Below are 18,625 nucleotides of genomic sequence, written 5' to 3' on the forward strand. Positions count from 1 at the left end.
AAAAATATTAAAAACATTCTGGTATTTGGATTGACCCCTTTGAACAGAAGACACAATGCAAATGCCAAGAAAAATCCCATTTAAAAATAAACCCCCCCCAAAAAAAAAACATTTAAAAAAAGGATTGCTAGATACGATACTGATTTCCATTATCTCACATTTCCTACAAAACTTGTTAGCTGAAGGAAATGTCAGAATATATATGGCTATTAAATACATTTACATATGTAAATGTATGTCCCGCACTATACAATACCAATGAATACTCGCAAACATGTCAAAAAAAGCCCATTTTACACTTATCACTTGCCAAGTTTTTGTGAGTTGGTAAAACGTAATCCAAAAGTTTTTAAAAAGCAGATGCAGGATTTTGTGAATCAATATTTTTACTGTTTTACAACTGCTGAATATGGACAACTATGTAAATAAAGCTAAAGAGATTGCAGATCTTGTTCAATGTCTTTGAGCTCAGTTGAAAAAGAAGTTGAGTTGTGAAGGACAGAATTGTATTGAGTTGTGAAGGACAGAGATGTCTTGCGATATATGCTGCCCCATTTTAACCAACTAAATCTTTTCAAATAATGCCTGAGACATTCAAATTGTGTCTTTTTTAGGGCTGCTACTGAAAACTTTACTAGTTACAATGAAGCAGAGCTGCGCCGCCAGTATGAGCAAAAGCAGGAAGAAACTGAGCAAGTTCAGGAACTTTTGGAGAACAAGATACAGCTCCTGCAAGAGGTAATATGTTGGTCTGAAAATGAATCATGTGTGAAATGCGTTGAGTATCACTTTTGGGTATCATTCTGTTTTCTGGAATGTGATATTGTATATCTGCAATTGTCTTGTGTAAATACGCTATACAGACCTCCCAAATGTCCCAGATACAGTGGGATTGCTAGGGTGTTGGTAGGTCTGCCCACTTACCGGCCTGCTGTATATCCATCCAGGGAAAATGTCCCAGTTTTTAGGGACTACCCCAACTTAGCCCAGGCCACACTCTGACCCCCTCTGGTACTGCACAGTTCATGCCCTTACCTGCCTATGACACACCTGTGGTCCACCCATCCCATCACAGCCCTACTCTCAAAACACTGTGGGTCACCGCCCACTAGTTACCTCACCTGCCTGATCTGGAAAGCCTCCAGAAAATGTTTGGATGTATGCATATGTTACAGGTTAAAGGGACAGTCAAGTCCAAAAAAAACTTTTATTTTTCAAATAGGGCATGTCATTTTAAACAACTTTCCAATTTACTTTTATCAACAATTTTGCTTTGTTCTCTTGGTATTCTAGTTGAAAGCAAACCTAGGGAGGCACATATGATAATTTCTAAGCCCTTGAAGGCCGCCTCTATTTTATTTACTTTTCACAGCAGGGGAGAGCAAGCTCATGTAGGCCATATAGATAGCATTGTGATCACGCCCGTGGCTAGTGGCAGACACTGCACTAATTGGCTAAAATGCAACTATATGCAAAATAACTAAAAGTCATGTGATTAGGGGCGGTCAGAAGATGCTTAGATACAAGTTAGTCACAGAAGGAAAAAGTGTATTAATATAACAGTGTTGGTTTTGCAAAAAACTGGGGAATGGGTAATAAAGGGATTATCTATGTTTTTAAACAACAAAAATTCTGGTTTTGACTGTCCCTTTAAGTAAGATATCCGAGTAATCCTTGGATTACCCTGGTAAAACGGACATTACACAAGCGGCTGTGGTTAAAGCCCGAAGTACTGTAATTCCCCCATCTACACTATTTTTTTGCCTCTGCCTGAGGAGTTAAAGGAAAAGGTGCCCCACCAATCCTCTGGCATCTGTCAGAGTTTTACCTTGCTTTTGTTTGCTATTTGCTGCTGGTTGCCATTTTTACTCACTTGTCTCTCACTGAATCTGCTGCAGAGTGTGTAACGTTGCTCACTCACCTAGGTGCCCTCTTATGGCCAAACTGGAGAACATCACCAGTGAAAGACATGTTGCAGTCCCAGAATTATGATGTCATCATTCCCTATTTAAGTGCCTGAGTTCAGTCTGCATTTGCCATTGCGTTTTTTCAGACTTCTTTGTGAGTTACTGTGTTCCAGTTCCTGTGTATTACCTAGCTTGTCTGACGTCCCTTCTGGTTCCTGATCCCTGGCTTGTTCCTGACTCTGCTGTTCTCTTAGTTGTTGATTCTGGCTCGTATGACTACTTGCTTTGGTTCCTGACCTGTCTCGTCTGACTACATGCTCTGGCTTTGACTCCTGGCTTGTCCTTTGGCCTCTGTTATTTTTTTTGTTAATATTAATAAAGGTGTGATTATTTTTGCATTTCAAGTCTCAGTCTGATTCCTGGTACACTGACAGCATTCACCCCAAGTGAACCTTGGGGAATGAGGTTTATAAGGGAGGCTTTGTCCTCCTTGAACCCCCCCAGGCGGAGGCAAAAAAGATAGTGAAGATGGGTGAATTAATGTGCATCGTATATATGTTTGATGCAGTGACTTGATGAAGTGCATGCACTCCGAGGGGATTTATGATCTTAAATCGGGCTTTACCCACAGCAGCTGTCCGTTTTACCCAGGTAATCCTAGGATTATCCAGTATCTAACTTTACCCATAACATGTATACCTGCAAAATAACAAAGAGATATTTCAGGATCCTGCCTTTTTATCAAGCTCAGCTATGTAGGATTGCCACCTTTGTTGTAAAAACTACCAGCCACATAATTTAACACAACTGTTAGGCCTCAAAGTTTTTTCTGTGGCACGCTAAGAAAAAGCTAGTGATTAGTGAGGTTAGCTTCCTGGGGAGCTAATGTTTCTGTGGCCTCAGGAATGCAGCTGGATGTAGATAGTGTCTCAGGAGCAGGGAGCACTGAAGAAGGATCTAGTTCTGCAAAAGTGACCTGCGCTAAAGGTTGTGTTATTGGTTTCCCTCGTGTTGGAAGTGGTAATTATCCTTATTTAAAAATTACCTTGTTGGGAAACTTAAACCACTGATGCTGGAGATGTGCTAAAGGCCAGATGTTTCAGTAGGCTGAAATCCTTAAAGAAGAATATCTGTAACCAGGTGTCAAGCAAACTCAGAAAGGCAGAAGTATATTCATAAGCCGCACCAGGGTTAGGAACTGGAGTAAGCAGCAGGAACCAAGCAGCAAAGCCAAAGGGTAAACGGAAGGGTTGTGCAAAGAACAAGGGTCAGCAACAGAGTACTCAGTCCCAATAAAGCAACAGGTTACAAGGATAAGCAAAAATCAGAGTCCAGATACTAAGTCAGGGTCATAATACATAAGCCACGGGAACAGGAAAACTGGGAACTTCATACTAGAATAACAGAGTGCCAAATAGAGCATTCAGAGGTCTTTTAATACTTCATGTCTATCTTTTTGCACAATTTCATCCACAGAACAACTCTAAACATCAGGGAAACCAATAGTGCACCCTTTAGTGCAGGTCACACATGTAGAAGCAGAACCTGATTCATCTTTAGTGCGTCCTGCTCCTGAGACACCATCTACAGTCAGTTTCATTTTTGTAGCCAAGGAAACAAATTAGCGCAACCACGGAAGCTAACCTACCAGCTTCATCCTAGTGTGACCCTTAGCGAGCACCAGTAAAAGCTTTGGGGCCTGGCAATAACCAATTATGCTAATATAAGTGACTTCATAGACACCACTGGAAATACAAAAAACAGTGAGAATAATAATAAGCTCCAAATACACTCAACAACATCTTACTGTAGTCTCTCTCTGTAGCGTTTAGCAGCATCCAGAATTCCCTTTGCAGACTGTGGCTATAACTCCTGCAGAAACCCAGTCAGAGTGAAAACTGAAGCCAAATGAAAACATTTCCAGTATTTATATGATGCCAATTCCAGCCACATACATAAACAATATGGAATGTGCCAGTGAACTACAGACTATGGGGTCGATTTATGAAGCAGCGGATGCTGCTCCTGACCCACTCCGTTTCAGTTCCGCCTGAAGCGGAAGTTAAGAAGCAGTGGTCCTAAGACCGCTGCTCCTTAAAGGGACGTGAAACCCAAATTTTTTCTTTCGTGATTTAGAAAGAGTATGCAATTTTAAGCAACTTTCTAATTTACTTCTATTATCTAATTTGCTTAATTCTCTTGACATACTTTGCTGAAAAGCATATCTAGATAGGCTCAGTAACTGCTGATTGGTTGCTGCACATAGATGCCTTGTGTGATTGGCTCGCCCATGTGCATTGCTATTTCTTCAATAAAGGATATCTAAAGAATGAAGCAAATTAGATAATAGAAGTAAATTGGAATGTTGTTTAAAATTGTATTCTCTACTTGAATCATGAAAGAAAAATTTTGGGTTTAGTGTCCCTTTAACTCGTCCGCCACCTCTGAGGTGGCGGACAGCAATCAGCCCGATCGAATACGATCAGGTTGATTGACACTCACTGCTAGCGGCCGATTGGCTGCAAATCTGCAGGGGGCGGTGTTGCACCAGCAGTTCACAAGAACTGCTGGTGCAATGATAAATGCCGACAGCATATGCTGTCAGCATTTATCGATGTGCAGCAAACATGATACGCTACATCGTATCATGTCCGTCCGCACAATAATAAATGTACCCCTACGTGACAACCATAGTTACATGGTCCTAAATACCATAAGATAAAAAATTAAAAAAAAGTGTAAATAAATAAAAGTTTAATAACACAAAAAATGGTGTGAAATTTTGCAAAAAATAATTTAACAAGTGTTAATAGAACAGAAATCCAAGTGTTGACCTTTGCTGGTGGGTAGATGTAATGCAGGCTAATCACATATTTTGCAACGCCAAAGTTCTTGGCATACTTTACTGATTAAAATGAATGCCAGCAAACTAGTATCTGTGTGTTCTTTTCCAATGTCAGTGTTAGTGGAACATTGTACTCAAACAATTTATATAATCTATAGAATTATTACACACTTGAAAATAGTTAAAGTGAATGTAAATTTTCCAACAATTGAAGGTCCCTAATACCTCCATAACACATGCTGACTTAAACGACCATATTTTTTTAATAAAATTTAAATTATTATTAATATATTTTTAACTCCAAACTTAGCTCCGTTTTGATGATCAACTCCTCCCACCTGGCACTTCCTTGATTTGCAGACTGTGACGTATAGAGCGGTCCCACCCGCTCTATTACGTACCTCTGAAGCGCGTCCCCGCGGAGTCCTTAATTTGCGCATGCGTGCAAAACGTTGTGTCTTAATCTGCGCATGCGTTCCCGAATCCAAACGCAAAAATTAGTATTTGCTCGTTTAGCGCATGCATGTGTCGTGGACACACTATGCTTCGGAATCGCTGTATTAGACTGGGGTCTACTGAAGCGCCAACTACTACCTTATCACCCAGGGGTGGTGATTCCTAGCTGACACCGTAAATTGAAAGAATGTGTGGGTAAAACCTAGGCGCCAATCCTACGAAGGCTAAGGTATTAAGACTGCTGATGTATTAAAATATTTAATGGATAAAATCAACATATGTTAAATACATACATAAAAGAATTCATGGATCCATGTAGTACACGTGATAAAATAGATGAACAATATTAAAATACACAGTAAGCAGAAAAATTCACAATAGTAAAATACACAGTGAACAGAAAAAATTGAGGTACAATATATGATGTGTGAAAAACTTGAGGGTATAAAAAGTCCAATGTAAATCCAGAAAGTGAAAAAATAAAAATAAGTTAAGTGAGTTCAACAATCCGTACAAAGGTGATCAAAAGTCAATAATAGCAGAAAATTCTTGGTAACTAATAAGTTAAAAAATCCTATGATATCCAATGTAGAAAATGTAAATAAAATTCAGTGGTGTGACTAGATGATTAAATCCAAACTATCCAAAACGAATGACAAAAAGTGGATAAAAAAATCAATTGATAAAAAAGTGAAAAAAATTGAAAAAATGTGGAAAAATATAACAAAATATACAATTGATAAAAATGTGATAAAAAAGGGTTGAAAAAAGAATGTGCAAGGACACAAGCCTCTAGGGAGTCTGAGAGGTGAGATTAATGGGTTAATGAAGCTGTAACTCCATGCTCCTTAAAATACAAAAGCACACCAACCAAAAAAGATAACAGGTGCAAACAAAATTGATGGCTGGTAAGAACAAAGGTGAGTAGCAATCCTCCTGTGGAAAAATAAAAAAGCAATGTGTAGAAAGTTCACAAGTAATATCAGCAATTGAAGATAGGCTTACCAGTTCAAGGTCTACTCGTTTCGGCCCGTGCAAGGCCTTTATCAAGACTGATTATATGTTATGAATGCAAGCCTTATATAGAGGAATAGATGATTGACCGGATGTTTGCTGAACAGCAACTTCCGGTTTCCGCTTAAGGAATTTTGAAAGGATATAACTATTTAATATGATATAAATTTCCTTTGAGTGGTACACTACTTATATGGCTAAAAGATATGCATGATTCAAAGTTGAAAAAATTGAAAAAATACTAATAATACTTTTGCCTCCGTATAGACGTGACGTCACTTCAGGTTGAGATACAGATACAGAATGTATGTTTGAAATTCGGTATGAATGCTATACGGGGGCTAGATGATAGTCATTGCCCAAGATTTAATATTAAAATTTTTATAGTAGACTTCGTATGAGTGCCCGATCATTGTATCTAGTGAACATTATTATTGTTCCGGTTTACGTGGATTCTCATTGGTCGTGACGTCACGAGTATGTGCGCTAATGATTGGCGCATTGTAGGGTGTGTGTCCGGTCTAGAAGAGCCCTAAATGTGTTTCTCATTGGTTCAGTTCAGGGTGTGATGAAGCCAACGTTATTCTATTGGTTCAATACTATTTCAGTGTTTTGCGATCAATGGAAGAAGACAGCAATTTATTGTGGCAACTGCATTTAAGTGTAAAATTGCATTTGTGTGAAAAATACAGTGACCACGATTGCGATGTTATATGCCTAAAATGAACTTAATCATATTGGAGATCGACTAATAACAATGGAGAGTACTAATAAAGAATGATGCATGAATTAGGTTTCTAAGATGATGCATATAGGTTTTCTATAAAAATGAGGGGAGATAGTTCGAGCAATATACCGCTGTTTGAACTATGTAATTGTCATTGATATCAGTGTATAAAGGAATTCTTTAGGTAGAGATGATTTGAACAGTATGCAACTATTTATACTTTCATATGTTTATATATTAAGAAATGGCTAGAAAATAGAGAGTGTATCTTTAAACTTGAGAGACTCTTGATATGATAGGAGTGTGGGATGGCGAATATATATGAAGATATAAGCGTCTTAGTATAAGGATTAGTGTAAGTTTATATTGAGTTATTCTAATACAGAGCATACTCTAAAAGCTTAATACCACCCTGTGGTTGACAATTGTAAGGAAAGGAACTCTTACTATAATAGGAATGTGGAGCAGCAAATATAGAGAAATATAGATGTTTGATAAACTTGTATAGAGTTGCTCTAATACAGAGCATAGTATAAAAGATAGCCACCCTGTAGATGATGGCAGGTTTGGGGGCTAGTAGTCTTATATGAGTATGAGCATCTGGTTATGAGAGTTAGCATAAACTTGTGCGGTCTGCTATGAAGTTGCTCTAATACAGAGCATACTTGAGGAATTAATATATACCACCCTGTAACTGATGGCAAGTCCGGGCTGGTAATCTTAAAGTCAGTGCTCACCGGTATAGAGGAGTATTATAGTCAGATAATTTTAGATAAAATTTCTATAATTTTTTTTAAAAGGCAATGAGAAGGTAAATTGAGAGATTGAAGTCGGAATAATTAATATCGGTCAATATTATTGACTTTTGATCACCTTTGTACGGATTGTTGAACTCACTTAACTTATTTTTATTTTTTCACTTTCTGGATTTACATTGGAATCGCTGTATTACTTGCAAATGCATGCGCAGAAGCAGCGCATGACGTTGCACAAAAGGGGTTGAACGCCACGGGGTGGGGGAGCGGATTTGAAAACACAGTTGTCAATCAATTAGAAAATGATGGACAAAATGGCGGGCGGAGGAATTACGGCTCCGAAAATTAGGTAAAAAAGTATATATTTGGATTTTGAATGAAAATACAAAAAAAATGTATTTTTTTTGCCCTTGATAATATGAGGATAAGTGATACTGTTGACTTTACATTCACTTTAAGTAAAAGCTGTTTAAATTAAAACTGAAACTAATAAGTACAATTAATGCCTACATATTTATTGTTCACTGTATGATAGATGCAAGGCTTTCAGAAAATGCTGGTTTATTTAGAAAAGCAACATCTATCAAAAATGTTACAATGGGATTAATTTAATTTAAATGGACTGTCTACTCTAGAATGTTTATTGTTTAAAAAGATAGATAATCCCTTTATTACCCAGTCCCCAGTTTTGCATAACCAACATGGTTATATTAATATACTTTTTAACTCTGTGATTACCTTGTATCTAAGCCTCTGCAGACTGCCCCCTTACTGCAGTTTATTTGACAAACTTGCATTTTAGCCAATCAGTGCCCTCAACGGAGTGAGCACAATGTTATCTATATGGTACACATGAACTAATGCCCTCTATCTGTGAAACACTGTCAAATGCATTGAGATAACAGTTTTCCTGTTCCCAATATGAACTACTCTGTTTTAAAAGAAAAAAGGGGCATTATGTCCCTTTAAGTGTGCTTTACTATTAACAACAAATTTAACAAGGTAAACACTCTGTAAAATGTATATGCAATACATAGATATGCACATGTTTGTAAAGTGGAATATAAATAGAAAACTAAAAAGATATAACACGAACTTCAATTGCACAATTGAACTGGGAAATGAAAATATAATAATAAAATACTCAATATTTCAAATTTTATTTATAATATATTATGAGCTTCACTCATAGCAATTAAAGGGACATTCCACATGGATGCCTTTCAGTTTTGAATAGAAGCTAGTTTATAATATACAGGTATTATATATGTATGCTGGTGCACTGAGAATATCTAGCTATGCTTCACATGCACGTGCAGAGAAAAATGCTAACACTAAAACTGTAATACATTTTACTAGGAGCATTTTTGCTAATCAGTGGCAACTCTAGGAAAAATATATAGGGGGGGCACATAAAATACCACAGTCAAACTGGGGGGGGCACTAATAATTTTCACCACTAAGTCATACCACTGAAAATAAACTAAATAATACATAAGATTCCAAAATACCAGAGTAATGCGGTATGAGATAGAGCAGCAATTTTAAACAACTTTATATAATTTACTCCTATTATAATTTTTTCTTCATTCTCTTGGTATCTTTATTGGAAAAAGCAAGAATGTAAGCTTTAGGAGCTGGCCCATTTTTGGTTCAGAACCTGGGTAGGGATTTCTGATTGGTGTCTAAATGTAGCCACCATTTAGCAAGCGCTACCCTGGTTCTGAACCAAAAATGGGCCAGGTCCTAAAGCTTACATTCTTGCTTTTTCCAATAAAGATACCAAGAGAATGAAGAAAAAATGATCAAAGTTGTAAATTAGAAAAATCTATCTAAATGATGAATTTTAATTTTGACTAGATTATAACTTTTAAGGGTGCAGACCAGAGCCATGCCATCATATGAGGGTGTCTTACTGAATAAGGTTTGGATATGAAAAAGATATCAGATTGCTCATAGTTTTATTCTTTAAAGACTAAAGAGGCATGGGAGTAAAAAAAATAACATTTCCTGAATCAGACAGCAGATACTATTACCAACTTTTTTTAAGTTTGTAATTAACAAATGGGGGGATGTTTTAACACTCAAACTCAACAGAACATTCATGATCATGGATGGATGTATCATCCATCCATGATAATATACCATAATGATACCAACCTTTTTTAAGTTTACAAATAACAAATTGGGGGATTTTTTTTTTTTTTTAAGGCTTAACACTGACTCAACAGAACATTCATGAATGTTCTGTTGACTGTTAAAACGTTATGTATATCATGATCTATCTATCATGATTCAGATTAATCTTTTTATCATACCCCACCAGAATCAATTGAGCTCTCTTACCGGGGACGACGTCACAGACCGCCGGTCTTTACAAATATGCAATGCGCCGCCGCCACCAGACACTGACAGACAGTTTGAGACAGCACAAAGCCACAGACCTCTGCTCTGTGCTACACTGTCAGCCCAGCTCCTTCCCCCGCGCTTTTGCAGAATCTGCCCACACAGTGACAACTTGGCTTGCTCCTCCCTCTTCCGGACCTCTCCAGACTAAGTCTATGGTCATGTTTCTGCGCGTGTGCAGTGATGTGAAGTGAAGGGAACAGGGAACGTAGTGAGTAATGACCACTGAGTCCTGACTGCACTCTGACAACTGATCTGGAGGAGAGGAGGAGCAATAATGCCAGGCCAGCACTGTCAGCACAGCACAGCATGATGATGCTCATGCCATTGCCATTACTTACACATGACATGGGGTAATTTAGCTGCCGTGTGTTAAGCCGGCATGAGGCACGTGCTGTGCTGTGGTGTGAGGTGGGACTTGAAGACTTGTTCCTCCAATTTGAATTGAATAATTTAAATTGAAGCCAGTCAGAGCCAGTTGCCGGTCGGTCAGGGACCAGGTCCGGACTTCACAGAGAGGCGCGCTGCCTTTACCCTTACGCTGACGCTTAGCCGCCCTCATCATCGACAACTACGTGGGGAAGTCACAGTCTCAGACAGCAAATGATTCAAAATTAAGAAAAGATCGAACAGTAATGTAGTAGTACACAGACAGTAAATAATACAAAATAAACACAGTTTAAAAATAAATAATCTCAGTCACACATGATATACTCCTGACTCTCATCCCAGTCCCTCCTGGTCCTCCAGTCCAGAATTATAAAGTGCCGGGGCTTGTAGTTAGTTGCGGGGGGGCAGGCGGGGGGGGCAAGCCAATTTTGTGGGGGGGGCTAATACATATATATTGCAAATATATTTATAATCAAAGATATAAGCTAAGTGTGTTGATTATATATTTCCTACCTGCTCTATGTTACATTTTGCATATATTATGTATTAATATTGTTTTTGTATTTTATTGTACCCTATTGTATCAATGCAATGTTTTGTGGACCCAGGACATACTTGAAAACGAGAGAAATCTCAATGTATCCTTCCTGGTAAAATATTTTATAAATACATTTTATAAATAAAATTTAAATTTTGACTAAAATGTCCCTTTAAATACGTCTCTAACAGTTTTACTATTGAAATGTCAAAAATCAAGGTTGCTGCAAAATATAGTTTGGTATTGGTATGTGTTTCACTCAAAGTGGTTAAGAGACAAGGACATTGGGATGAAGGCATCCTCATGCTGTAGAAACACACACTGTAGAAGCAGAGAAGTGCCATTATATTGTACTAGGATATAGAATGAAATATGAGAGCACCTACATTCTTTAAAGCAGGGGTCAGCAACCTTGGCACCCCAGATGTTCCAGAACTACATTTCCCATAATGCTCAGACAGCCTAAAGAATATCTGAGCATTATGGGAAATGTAGTTCTGGAACATCTGGAGTGCCAAGGTTGCAGACCCCTGCTTTAAAGCACAGGCACTTCACCAGCCAATATGATGTTCCAATAGTAAGAGTTGGTGCTATGCCTATTGTATATATATTTTCTTTATTTTAGGAAGCCAGACTTGCCAAGAATGAAGCTGATCGAATGGCAGCATTACTGGAAGTGGAAAAGGAAAATAGTCAGGAGTTAAGGAAGACAATCAAGGAATTCAACTCTCAGATGACAGAGGCCAGACTCCTTCAGAAAAATTACTGCACCACATTGGATGAAAAAGACAGGTAGATCTTGAATTTTATTTTAATGTTTCTTACTTGCAATGGCAGACAAGTTTTCAACTAGAGATTTCAGTTCATAGAGTTGCTAAAATGCAAATAAAATAAAGATTTGCTATGTCTCCCCTACCAAATATATAATCAGTAGGCCCAACTCAACATGCAGCAGCAATGCTTTATTCTAAACACTAAAAACTCTTTAGACTTGGTGTACCCAAAAGTAAGGGCGGATGTGCTGAAAGTGTCATTTGTTTGTTAGAACGAATAGTCCTGTGGACATTCGGTTTGGACAATCGAATGTTGATAAGAATGAAAATCCATTATAATTCGTTTTCCAAATGTTACTTTCATTTTTGAATGTTCATAATTAGATCAAATATCCACATTCAAAATTTCAAATGTAACATTAAATTTAACAAATACTATTCAAAAGTTCAATAGTTCATGAGGTAGGGAATTTAGTAAATTGATACATAATAGATACAAATATATCAATTCAAATGTTTCTATTTAAAATATACCATAATTTGAATATTACATTTAAAGAAAACATTAGAAATACTATTACATTAAACAAATGTTAGAATGTTGTGCAAACCTTCAAAATTCGAAACAAACGAACAAGTTAAAATTTGTTTCATTATTTGAATTTTGCAAAACATTCGCCCATCCCTACCCAAAAGAACGATCAGGATCTATCAGTAGATCTCTAATTGCTAACCAGTATATCCATAATATCCCTTTTCCCTCTCAGCCGTTAATAATACTATGACCTTGATAAAAAAAAAGTTAAATAAATGTATTTTGCACAAATAAAGTCTGCACATTACAGTGCCTTCAATTAAAAAAGGGTGAATCGGCACAAGAATATTCGCCTTTGTGGTAAACAAAAATCAACTCTGTGTGCAAGCTCAGGTTGTCTAATGCCTAGAATATGCATAAGTAGCTCACAATGATAAACGTCAAGTATGGGCAACTCTAATTTAGAAAAATCACACTTAAAGGGACAATCTAGTCAAAATTAAACTTTCATGACTCAGATAGGGCATGCAATTTTAAACAGCTTTCCAATTTACTTCTATTATCTAATTTACTCAATTCTTTAGATATCCTTTGATGAAGAAATAGCAATGCACGTGTGTGAGCCAATCACACAAGGCCTCTATGTGCAGCAACCAATCAGCAGCTACTGAGCATATCTAGATATGCTTTTCAGCAAGTGATATCAAGAGAATGAAGCAAATTAGATAATAGAAGTAAATTAGAAAGTTTAAAATTACATTCTCTTTCTAAATCACAAAATAAAAAAAATTGGGTTTCATGTCCCTTTAACATGAAAAGTCTTTTACATAAACTGGGTGAGAGAATACATATGTGGCAGGTATTTTATTTACTGAGTGAAAGAGTCAGGTTAATAAAGAGGCGGTACCTGTATATTACATTCACTTGTGACATTAGTTTTTGGGGGATAAAACATGGAAACCATTTTCAAGAAATCTTGATTAAAGTGGATGTAAACTTTGGTGAATGAAAGTCCGTTTTTTAAAAATACTATTAAAAACAGGGGCAGTTCCATTTATGAAAGTTTACAAATCAGCCGTTTTGATTAACGTCAGCAATGACTAATCCGGCTTCCTCCAATCATGGCTTTCCCCCCAGGGTGGTTATTGCCTGAGGCCATGCTGTGATTGGAGGAAGCCGGATTAGTCATTGCTGATGTGTGAAGAGAGGATTTCCAGGAGGGGAAAGCTGCTCTGGCTGTGAAAAAAACAAAGGTAATTTTTTAATAAAAACGGCTGATTTGTAAACTTTGATGAATGAAAGTGCCCCTGTTTTTAATAGTATTTTTAAAAAACGGACTTTCATTCATTAAAGTTTACCTTCACTTTAAGATAATGTATATGGTCTTAACATTGTGAGGGGCTTAATGCAACTTCAATATATTCCCAAGTGGGAAGGAAATGCCTGAAGGTATATGGGTGACACAGATGTATTTCAGCCCAGAGTTTTAGCATTTAAACTATTAATTCATATACTCACAAACAAGGCTACATTCATATACATTCAACAGGCTACCAAGGAGCAGCATTGTTAAAGTGATGGTAAATCCTAGTGTTTACAAAAACGCTAGGATTTACCATCACTAAAAATAAAGGTCACCTTCATTCATTAGTTTAAAAAAAATGATTAAATGTCCCTTTATTTTGCTGTGGCTTCACTGCCTAGCTAAGCGGCTCAGAGGCCCACGGCACTGCTCGTTTTTGTCAATGAGGCGACATTTTCACTTCTTAGCCAAAAGCCGCGCGGGCTAATCGGCATTATGCTGTAGGCCCGTTCGGCTATTGGCTTAGAGGTGGAAACGTCACCTCACTGAAAAAACAAGCGATGCTGTGGGCCGCCAGAGCCACTAGGCTTAGCAGTAAAGCCGCAGCGAAATACAGGCACCTATTCATCCATTTTTTTTAAACTGATAAAGGAAGGTGACCTTTATTTTATAAACACAAGGATATACCATCACTTTAAGGCAAGATCATGTTCGAAATTCATTGAAGCTTACATGATTTTTATCTTATCTAGCCGATCGCCAGTGAGCTTTCCAGCCATAAACATCTGTGGACTTTGTTTATAGATGTTGTTGGGGTTTTATTCTTCATTTTTATTGTTTTGCAATGTTTTTAAAACATTTTTGTGATGCCAGTATCCTTGATTTCATTGGAGCTTATCTCACCACTCTATGCTCTAATAAGGAGTAGGTGCAAATCTTTGTGAATTACACCATTTTTTGTTAATGTTGCTGTAATTGTTTTGGCTAAATATTTATTTCCTCAACAAGTTTAATTTAAGTTATATGCCATAGTTTTCTAATTGTTCATTACTAGCCCACCAAACCTTCCTTTATCAGCATGTTCTCAAATTATGTAATCATGTTACCATTATCTATTTGCAGGATGTTACAACATCTGACACAAGTACTGGATAGCAAAGACTCCCTTATAAACCAACTAACAGAGGAGAAGCAGGGTCTGCTCATGAATTGTCATGCCAAAAGTCTTGAGCAAGAAATTCAGAATCTGAAATCTTCCTTACAACACAGGGACAATGAAGTGAAGGTATGAAACTGACATGTGCGGCATAAGTAGTGGCAGACAGAAAAGATAATGTAACAAACGGCAGAGCATAGCTGCTATAGGAGGAAACTGCAACATATAAGCCACACCTACTCACTCACCTGATGCACCTTACTCTTTAGTATAAGAGTAAGACTACCTAATTAAACTGTCAGTATTCAGGAACCTTGAAAAAGTGTCCATGATGACCTTGTAGGTGAAATAATGGCTAAGGGGTCAATTTATTATTGGCCGAATTGGGCCAATTCACCCTGTTTTCACACGAGCCTTAAGGCTCGCCGGAAACAGGAGTTAAGAAGCAGCTGTCTATAGACCGCTGCTCCTTAACTCATATGCCACTCCTGAGACTGCGTACAGCAATCCGCCCGATCCTATATGATCAGGCTGATTGACACTCCCTGCTAGCGGCCGATTGGCCGTGAATCTGGGTGGTATTGCACAAGCAGTTCACTAGAACTGCTTGAGCAATGCTGAATACGGACAGCATATGCTGTCCACATTCAGCGATGTCTGGCAGACATGATACGCTACAGCATATCATGTCCGCCAGACTTTAATAAATTACCCCTAAGAGTTTCACTGTTGTAAATCGGCTCTTGTGAAGGTGATTTACAAAGCAGCTGGGCTCGTAGGCTTATATGCTAGGGGGTTTCAAGGGGATAACTAAAGGAGGAGAGGAACTAAGATAAGAAAATTGTTGTGTATATTATATGCATCCCTGAACGGAAGAGTCTTTAAGGAACACTTGAAAGTTTGAAAACTAGGGAAGAGTGTTGTAAAGCTTAGCAGAGAGTTCCACAAAATAGGGGCCAGTCAATGTTGGGAGTTATTTTAATTGATGTTTAATACCACCTCTTGAAGAAAAGATAAAGGTCACATGTGAAGCCCCCAAAGGCCACCAGGCAACCAATTGTCCAACCTTTTAAAACTATTCAATATAAGCTTCAAATGTGCATTTTTACTAGGATAAAAGAGAATAGAATTAGTAATATACACACTAAAATAAACAAACAATGAAAAATAATAACCAATATGAGCATAAACCTATAAAAATAATAAAAGGGATTTGAAACCCAAAACTTTTTTTTGTGATTTTAGACATAGCATACAATTTAAAAAAAAAATCCAATTTACTTATTTTATCAAATTTGCTTTATTCTTATGATATTCTGTGTTGAAGAGATACATAGGTAGGCATCTGGACCACTACATGCAGAAAACAGTTTCACCATCTAGTGCTCTTGAAAATGGATAACATTCTTGCAAAACTGCAGTCACATAGAGCTCCAGAAATGGGTCCACTCCTAAGCCTACATCCCTGTTTATCAACATAAAATACAAGAACAACGAAGAAAAATTGATAATAGAAGTAAATTAGCAATTTGTTTAAAGTCGCATGCTCTATCTGAATCATGAAAGAAAAAATATGGGTTTCATATCCCTTAAGGATATAGTCCAATGTCCGAGGTGTCCCTCAAAACCCCCACCCAATACAGTTTTAGCTCATATTTGCCTCATATGTATGGATGGGTCATACACCTTTACTAGACAACAAGAGATCATTGATTTACAATACTATTACAAAAATTAACATTTGGGGAACATAGGACTGAGAATACATCATGCCATAGACCTAAACTTCAAGATGTGTTGTCCCCACAAGTACTGCTACCCTAGTCCCAGAGCTAGTTGGCATAGCCCAAACTACACCTTTTTAGGAGTCCAAGATTCTAGATAACCTGACTTATTAAGTTAGATAAGTTTTGTCTATGGGGTTAATATATTCTGATGTAAAAAAAAAATGTCTGATATAAATTTTATTTATCCTTCAGAAACTTCAAGAGGAGAAACATAGGACTCAGCAAGATATGCAGGTAACTAAAAGCTGTTGAATAATTCTATATATAATATGAAAATATCTTGTCCTATTTTTTCTTGTGTCGTGGATAACATTTCCTGTTTATCACTTTCCCATAAGAATATTTTTACTAAATTAATAAATAAAAGAAGGTAACATTTTACACTACACTATTAAGTACAGGGAAAGACGTGAGCAAAAAAAGCAGTAAATGTTGACTATCTATTAAATACTATGAACCAAGGATGATATTGTGATAGTGGAGCTATCAGTAGTGAGATGTCTTAAATTATTATTTTTTAAAGTTAATAGAAGTTACATTTTTAACACATGTTCGATAATATGGTGAGATGCCATCCAGGAATAGATTGTGTTAGATACTAACACAGTTTAGTAATGAAGAAGAGAGATCAGAAGAAAAGAGTTAGATTTGAGGATCATCAGTTTAATGAAAAACAAAGAGGTTTGATTGCATTCAAAATACAAAAAAATAGATAGTGAGGGGATGAGTGAATGAACCTTTATTTAAACATAAACAGATCCGTATTGGTGCTACTATTGTAGAATAAAATTGCTAATCAGCCAATCACATGGTAGCAGTACATTTAGGCATCTAGATGTGGTGAAGACGATTGGCTGAAGTTGAAACCGAGCATCAGAATGGGGAAGAAAGGGGACTTAAGTGACTTTGAACGTTGCATGTTGTTGGTGCCAGACAGACTGATCTGAGTATTTAAAAAACTGCTGATCTACTGGGATTTTCACGCACAACCATCTCCAGGGCTTACAGAGAATGGTCCAAAAAACCCTGAAATATCCAGTGAGCGGCAATTGTGTGGATGAAAAGGCCTTGTTGATGTCAGAGGTCATAGGAGAATGGGTAGACTGGTTTGAGATTATAAAAAGGTAACAGTAGGGGCGGAGCCAGCTTCAGTGGCAGACAGACGTGTTTTTATGAAGCTCATAACTTCCAGATATAATTACACGATATAACTTATCCATAAGGGACCTAAATATTTTCTTTACTATCTCAGACAATAAATGTAGTCTATTGGGCTCCTGAGAACTCTAAAAAGGGATTAATTTGTGAATATAGGACTGAGCTATCTCCCTAGACTACGCCATGTGGTCCCCCCAGGAGCAGCCTAACATGGCTGTTATGGAGGCCATAGACTCATGGGAGCAGCGCACTCTACATCTCATAAAGAGGCACTTTCGGAACATGAAGGAGGATATAATGCTTTTAATCTCTGCTTTTTCACCACCATCGGAATGTCAAGCAGCGGACGCTGAATTTGTTGAATATAGCAGGTCTTGTGTTCCAACAGACATAGATGCAGAGGCGATAAAGCACAGTGAAACCCTCACCGCACACGACGACATGCTGCCTATGCCGACGCTAGTTCCAGATGGTAACTCACCTAAGCCTTGTGTCAATGAACTGCTGTTTGGACCCAACCTGGGAGGGTGCACGCATCCCTATTGCATACCCGGAGAGGTGGCTTATCTTTTGAGCACTGGCAGCATTAGAGAGAGTTCCCAGACGCATACGAGATCAGCACGGATTCCTATGGCATATAAGTCAGGTGTAGGTTCCCAGTCCTCCTCTGAAGGTATTTCAGGTAACGCTCTTGGAATCTATAGACCGGGCCGTGACCCGGTTAAGGAGACAAAAGGACTTGCAATTTTCCTAGCTGCAACCACACCACAACGGAGTTACAAAGCTCAACCTTCCATGCGACTCAGAAATACAGTTGGAGTGGGCTGAAGTAATGGTAGGACTGGTCAGCGGAGCTAGCAAGTCTTCAGTAATCA

General features: G+C 37.7%; 1 protein-coding gene across 5 annotated transcripts in view; it reads left to right on the forward strand.

Annotated features, from left to right (window-relative positions):
- LOC128640657 (myomegalin) overlaps positions 1-18,625 on the forward strand; it is a 285,549-nt gene that overhangs the window by 57,744 nt on the left and 209,180 nt on the right. For all 5 annotated transcript variants that reach the window (XM_053693086.1, XM_053693087.1, XM_053693088.1 and 2 more), the window contains exons 3-6: positions 615-738; positions 11,664-11,830; positions 14,772-14,934; positions 16,785-16,826. In XM_053693086.1, the coding sequence (XP_053549061.1) occupies positions 615-738; positions 11,664-11,830; positions 14,772-14,934; positions 16,785-16,826 (496 nt within the window). The remainder of the gene's footprint in view (positions 1-614; positions 739-11,663; positions 11,831-14,771; positions 14,935-16,784; positions 16,827-18,625) is intronic.

Source organism: Bombina bombina, chromosome 10 (genome assembly GCF_027579735.1).
Source record: "Bombina bombina isolate aBomBom1 chromosome 10, aBomBom1.pri, whole genome shotgun sequence".
Taxonomy (NCBI): domain Eukaryota; kingdom Metazoa; phylum Chordata; class Amphibia; order Anura; family Bombinatoridae; genus Bombina; species Bombina bombina.